The 6,000-nt window shown below is 40.3% G+C and overlaps 1 protein-coding gene across 1 annotated transcript in view; it reads right to left on the bottom strand.

Moving 5' to 3' along the window:
• LOC126499498 (ran-binding protein 17) overlaps window positions 1-6,000 on the bottom strand; it is a 116,420-nt gene that overhangs the window by 52,024 nt on the left and 58,396 nt on the right. Inside the window, exon 12 of the mRNA XM_050138731.1 lies at window positions 5,664-5,857. Coding sequence (XP_049994688.1) covers window positions 5,664-5,857 — 194 coding nt within the window. The remainder of the gene's footprint in view (window positions 1-5,663; window positions 5,858-6,000) is intronic.

Raw genomic sequence — 6,000 nt, 5'->3', positions numbered from 1 at the left:
ATTAAAATTTTTCTATGTACCAGACATATCTTCAAATATTATTATATAATAATAATAATCCAACTATAAAAAGTTCTAGTTGTGTATATCACGAATTGGGTGTGAATAAAATATCCACCAATTATTCATTTTAAGTTAATCCTATCCATGTCTTTGAATAGCTATAGTTTCATTAAATTTTCTTCTGAAGAAAAATATTTGATTTTTACAAGTGTGTGTGTATGTAAACACATGCATGCAAGCACATACCACGGAACATGTGTAGAGGAAAACTTGCAGGAGTAAGTTCTCTCCTTTCCCCATGTGAGTTTAAAGGATCAAACTCAGGTCATTAGGCTTGGTGCAAGCACCTTTATCTACTGAGCCACCTTGCTACTCTTGACTTGCTACATTTTAATGTAATATTTGATATTCATGCAAATAATATATGTAATATACATTAACTAAGTAAAAGGCATATATCAATTTTAGGAGGCCTCAGACACTGTCATGTCTACTTCCAAACCCTTCCTATGCTTGTCAGCTATGCTCACCCTGGAGATGACCTTGCTCCTCTACCTGGTGTTTACTATTCTTATGGCATTTCAGTTTTCCCACTTTTGCATATATTCTTAGATAATGAATGTCTCACCTGTCACTTATTTAAAAGTTTTATTAAGATTTCATGCTATACGCAGCTTCCCGAGTCACTTCTCTACCAAACCTCTGGCACCCATCATTAAGCATGCCTGTCGTTATTCTCATCACTCTAAGGAACTTCACGATGACTTATATTACTTAACTATATTATCCATCTCAAGATAATGAGAATGGATGCTGTATCCAACTTACAGAACTGGACTGCTCTGCAATGATGCTTTTAAACACACACTGCTGACTATCCACAGTTCATATGGAGTAAAATTTCCATACTTTACAACCTACTAACAGTTACAAAGAAAACAACTTTTAAAGGGGCACAGCCCAAATCTTCTCATATCTGACAAACTCCACCTAAGTTCAGGTGCATAGAAGGCTGTTGATAAAAACCACAGTAATGTGAATGCATGTTACTTGACCAATTTTCCTAAAATAAATTTTAAATACAGTATAAAAAGACTAGGGAAGAAAATATAGAAGGCTAAACTTCTATTAACTCTGCAGGCTCATTTTCGGACAGTATGGAACCTTTTACAGATGACAAAGAAAGGACAAGATCATACAAGAAGTCAAACCATTCCCTCTCTCCCCTTGCTGTCATCACTTGTACAGCTTGTCAACGCTCCTGGCCGCTGGACCCAGCGAGCATTTCATCACCTCTTCACCTGCTCACTTCGCTCCAGTCGCCGTCACAGGTCAAATGTCAGCTGCACGAGCACAACAACTGCCATCCTTCCCTGGGTACCTGAAATTCTTCTCTAGTTCCTTCTTTAGCTCTGTTTTCTTAGCTTTTTGGCCATTTGTCATCAGACTCAGAAAAGTCAATTGTTGCTACTCCCACCACCAAGTTCATCAATCACGTCACGTGACTATGGCTTCAGGTCTCTTCCCAAAGGCTCCATACTGATCTGCTGTGGTTTCACCACTGCTCTCATATAGTGATAAGGGTATCCTGAGTTCCTCAACCTGTGCTTCAATCATCCAAGGCTGCAGTGCTGAACTTCCTGAGCTATGGCTACAGTCACTCAGCATATCATTCTACTTACTCCACTATTCAGCGACTTTTAAACTTCTCTCCTGTCTTGTCTAAATTACTTACAAGTTTTTAACATCACTGCTAGGAACACAAGGCAGAACACTCTGCTTGCATCTGTCTGAAAAAATGCTCTTGGTTTATCTGGGTCTTTAAAGAAACATTTGCTAGCCAGACATGGTGGATCATTCCTATACTCTTAGGACACTGAGGCAGGGAGATTCTCAAGAGTTCTAGGCCAGCCTGGGTTACACAGCAGTTACCAGACACAGCACAAAACACACAGCAGCTGGAAAGGGAAGGACACATCCGCTGAGACACAGTGAGAAGATAGAAGCTGTGGTGCCCAAAGTATCATCAGCTGAGGAAACTTGTTCTCTCTCTCAAGGCTTTCTGTTTAGAGGTTAGACAGTATGAGAGAAGCTGGGCTGTTCTTGTTTATGACAGGTAGATGACAGGCTTGCTCTAATATCAATCCAAGTGAGGAATTAATAATTCTCAGCATTTATTAACTTACTACCTCCATTCTAGTTGTTCTTTGTCTAAGAGTCAATTTGAGATATTACATCCACATATGATCTTTTAATTTCCCTTGTAATATTTTCATTTCCTTTATTCTACAGCATTCTTGACTATTTCTTCAGAACTGGCAGTTTAAAGATTTCTTGAGTAGAAGGAGTGAGAATATGAACAAAGAGGTCAAGACCATGATGGAGACATTGACTGAAACAGTTTACCTGAGCTAATGAGAGCTCACCAACTCCAGCCGGACAAGGAATGAACAAGCATAGGTCCAAACTAGACCCTCTGAGTGTGGGTGAGAGTTGCATGGCTGGGGCAGACTGAGGGGCCACTGACAGTGGCACCAGGACTTATCCCTGTTTGTACTAGCTTTTTGGGAACCCATTCTCTTTGGATACTCAGCCTAGATATAGTAGGGAGGGCCTTGGACCGTCCCCAAAGCAATGTGCTTTACCCTCTCTGAGGAGTGGATGGGGTGGGGTAGAGGTGAATGTGGAGAGACTGGGAGGAGAGGAGGGAGTGAGCACTGGGATTAGTATGTAAAATGAAAAAAAGATAGCTTGTTTTCTTTTTTAAAAAAATAAAGATTCCTTCTTCAATTTACTATTGAACAGTTCAAAACTTTAGATCAGTAACTGTTTAATAAGATAGCAAAAATGAGTATAAGACCACATCAATGCACTGTGTTCAGCACCTGCTGGCCATACAAAAGTAACTCTTTACTAATGCAAACACCACAAGATTCAAAAACGGGGAAAGGGATTTTTACAGGTAGCTGGCTAAACATGATCCAAAAATAACACACTCCAAACCAATATGGACACAGAATGTACACCTAGAAAAAATAACACAATCCAAACCAATATGTACACAGAATGTACACCTAGAAAAAAATACTATCATGCCATCTGTATGTCAGCAGACAAAAATGCTACATCACATTAAGTACAGGGTTATCATATATCTACAAAGGAAGAACCTTCAGTTACGAAGGAACTAAAATCCACTGTGTACTCAGCACAGGTACACCTAACCTGGCACTGGGGCATGCGGAAGAGGGGCCTTTCCTGTCATTTACAAAACACCCAACCTCCTACTGAGTGCAAGAAGATAAAGCAGATCCTCATTGGTCAGAAATAACTTGTGGGCCAGACATTACAACACGGGTTCAGAGACAGCAGGCACCTAACCATTTCTAAAGGCCAGAGGAGAGGTACAGCAAGAATCCCATGCAAAAGGCAGAGTGAGATCGTCAGTGAAAATGTAAAGTAAGGGGGAAATCTGGTCCAGACAGAGAAAGCAGTACAGAAAGCTGCAAGGAACTTCAGTGCTAGGTGGAGATGGAAACAATGCAACAACCCCAAGTCTGGCCTACGCCACATATCCCTAGAGACAGGAGAAACCTCATTCCAACCCTGAGGACATGCTTCAGTGGTATAGTGCTACTCACCTAGCACACGAAGAAGCCTTGCTCTAAGGAAACTGTTCTGACAACATTAAACTGATAATCCCCTCACCCACCATTTAAAATGGGAAACACTCCAGACAAAAAGAGAGAACTATATGCTATTTACAAGAGATGCTTTTTCTGTTTTTGTTTTTTCATTTTGTTTTTAAGACAGGGTTTCTCTGTGTAGCCCTTGCTGCCCTGGAACTTACTTCACAGACCAGGCTGGCCTGAAACTCATAGAGCTCCCCCTGCCTCTGCCTCGCAAGTGCTGGGATTACAGGCGTGCGCCACCACCACCCAGTTTACAAGAAATGCTTTAAAAATAAAAACATTAACAAGGCAGGATATGAGGCACATGTCTTTAATCTCAGCACTAGGGAAGCAGAGGCAGGAGAATCTCTGAGTTTGAGGTCAGCACGATCTACAGAGTGAGTTTCAGGACAGCCAGGGCTACACAGAAAAACCCTGTCTTCAAAAACTGTTAGAAAAAACACCACCAACCCAAAGCCATAAGCAGATTGGAGGTGGGTGGAAATGTGAGGAGTCGGGAGAGAGCTGTCACACTGACACGACAACAGGAAAATGCCAGCCAACAAGACATATCACTACCAATGTCTACATGAAACAAAAATTTAAACATATAAAGTAGTATAGACGACATGCGGAGTCAGATAACAAGTCCCAGTAATTCAGAAGGGTGAGAGCAGACAATGTGGCACTTGACCAGGGGAGGAATCAGAAAGCAGTAAGCTGAGCCAGGAAAAGCTTAAATACCTGTAAATGAAAAGCATCAGTCTATCAAAGACAGTTAACAAAGACATTCCTTGATTAGAAAATGTTTTTGACCTAAAAGGAAACTAAAACATCAAGATTTATATGCTAAAAGCAATGCTTAAGAGAAAAAAATAGATATGAAAGATCTAGAGTCTGCAACAAAATTTAAAAAGTATCAAAAAATCTGTGGGTGTGAATATGTTATGAAACTAGACACAGGAGGAGAGGGGAATGGAGGTCACAGAATGTATGAGACATAGAAACAGGAGTGACTCTCTTTAGGAAGAGACAGCCAGAGAGGAGCAAAGGGTGCGTGGAGGAAGAGGGGAAAGAGAATGAGTAAAAACATGGTATAATAACACAAATATTTGGCTATGCCAGTGAAATCCATTATTTTGTATACTAACCTGACAAATAGCAAAAACTATAAATTCTTTTATCTTCCTATTGCATTTTAAAAATTTGAAGAAAAGTAGTCCCTGCTATCTACCTGAAAGTATTTAATGGTATATAAAGAAATACGTAGGGGGCTGGAGAGATGTCTCAGTGGTTAAGAGCATTGCCTGCTCTTCCAAAGGTCCTGAGTTCAATTCCCAGCAACCACATGGTGGCTCACAACCATCTGTAATGAGATCTCTTGCCCTCTTCTGGCCTGCAGGCATACACACAGACAGAATATTGTATACATAATAAATAAATAAGTAAATAAATAAATGAAATAAGTATACCCTCCTTCAGTCAGGTTAAAGACAAAATAATAAGGAAAGTGAGACATAAAAATAAAAAACACAGGGAAGACGGATACCCAAATAATAGTAAAATCTGATTTTACTATTTGACTATTTTACTCTTTTACTAGCTGACTTTGGCAGAGTTTGCAATCTACTATAGGAAAGATGGGAACAGACTAGCAAAGACAATGATATCACACTGTTTCCTTGAGGATCATTAACAGCTGTTCTACAGAGTCCATGTTGAGTTGTCTCCTCTGTCTCAGAAAAATATTAACAATCAACAGTCAAGTCACCAAAATACCCAATAGCTTTAATAAAAATCAATGGTTTACTCAGAGACATTGGGAAAAACAGAACTGTTTATAGCAGGACAGACTGGTCTGCCTCTGCCTCTCTAACCTAGTGTGGGTATTAAAGAGGTGTGCCACCCAGCTCACAGCAGGCTCTGACAGTGACTGATGGCTCTCCTCACTACAGAACACTGCTGCTCACAACTGTGACACAGACTGACCTTCTTGAATTGCCATATCAACAGCTAGCCCAGAAGCTGAATGCAGGAGCTTTTGATAATTCTGCGCATTTTGGTCAAACAGCTGCACAAGAAGAGTACACGTCTTTTCATATTCACATCTGCTGACTGTGCACAGCTGCTCCAGCTGCTGGAACACGGTAGCAGTATCATCCAGGGGGTCATCTAAGTTATCTCTGAAACAGAGGACATTCATTCCCTTATAACGTGGTACATATTAATCACAGCATAGAAACTTTGCAATGTCTAAGTGCTATGATGAACCAAGAAATAAAAGACAAATGGATTGGAAGGTAAAAAAAAAAAAGTAAAACCGCAT

Source organism: Alexandromys fortis, unplaced genomic scaffold (genome assembly GCF_014885135.2).
Source record: "Alexandromys fortis isolate MF-2015 unplaced genomic scaffold, M_Fortis_MF-2015_v1.1 scaffold_11, whole genome shotgun sequence".
NCBI lineage: Eukaryota > Metazoa > Chordata > Mammalia > Rodentia > Cricetidae > Alexandromys > Alexandromys fortis.
This window is presented reverse-complemented; position numbering and strand designations above follow the sequence as displayed.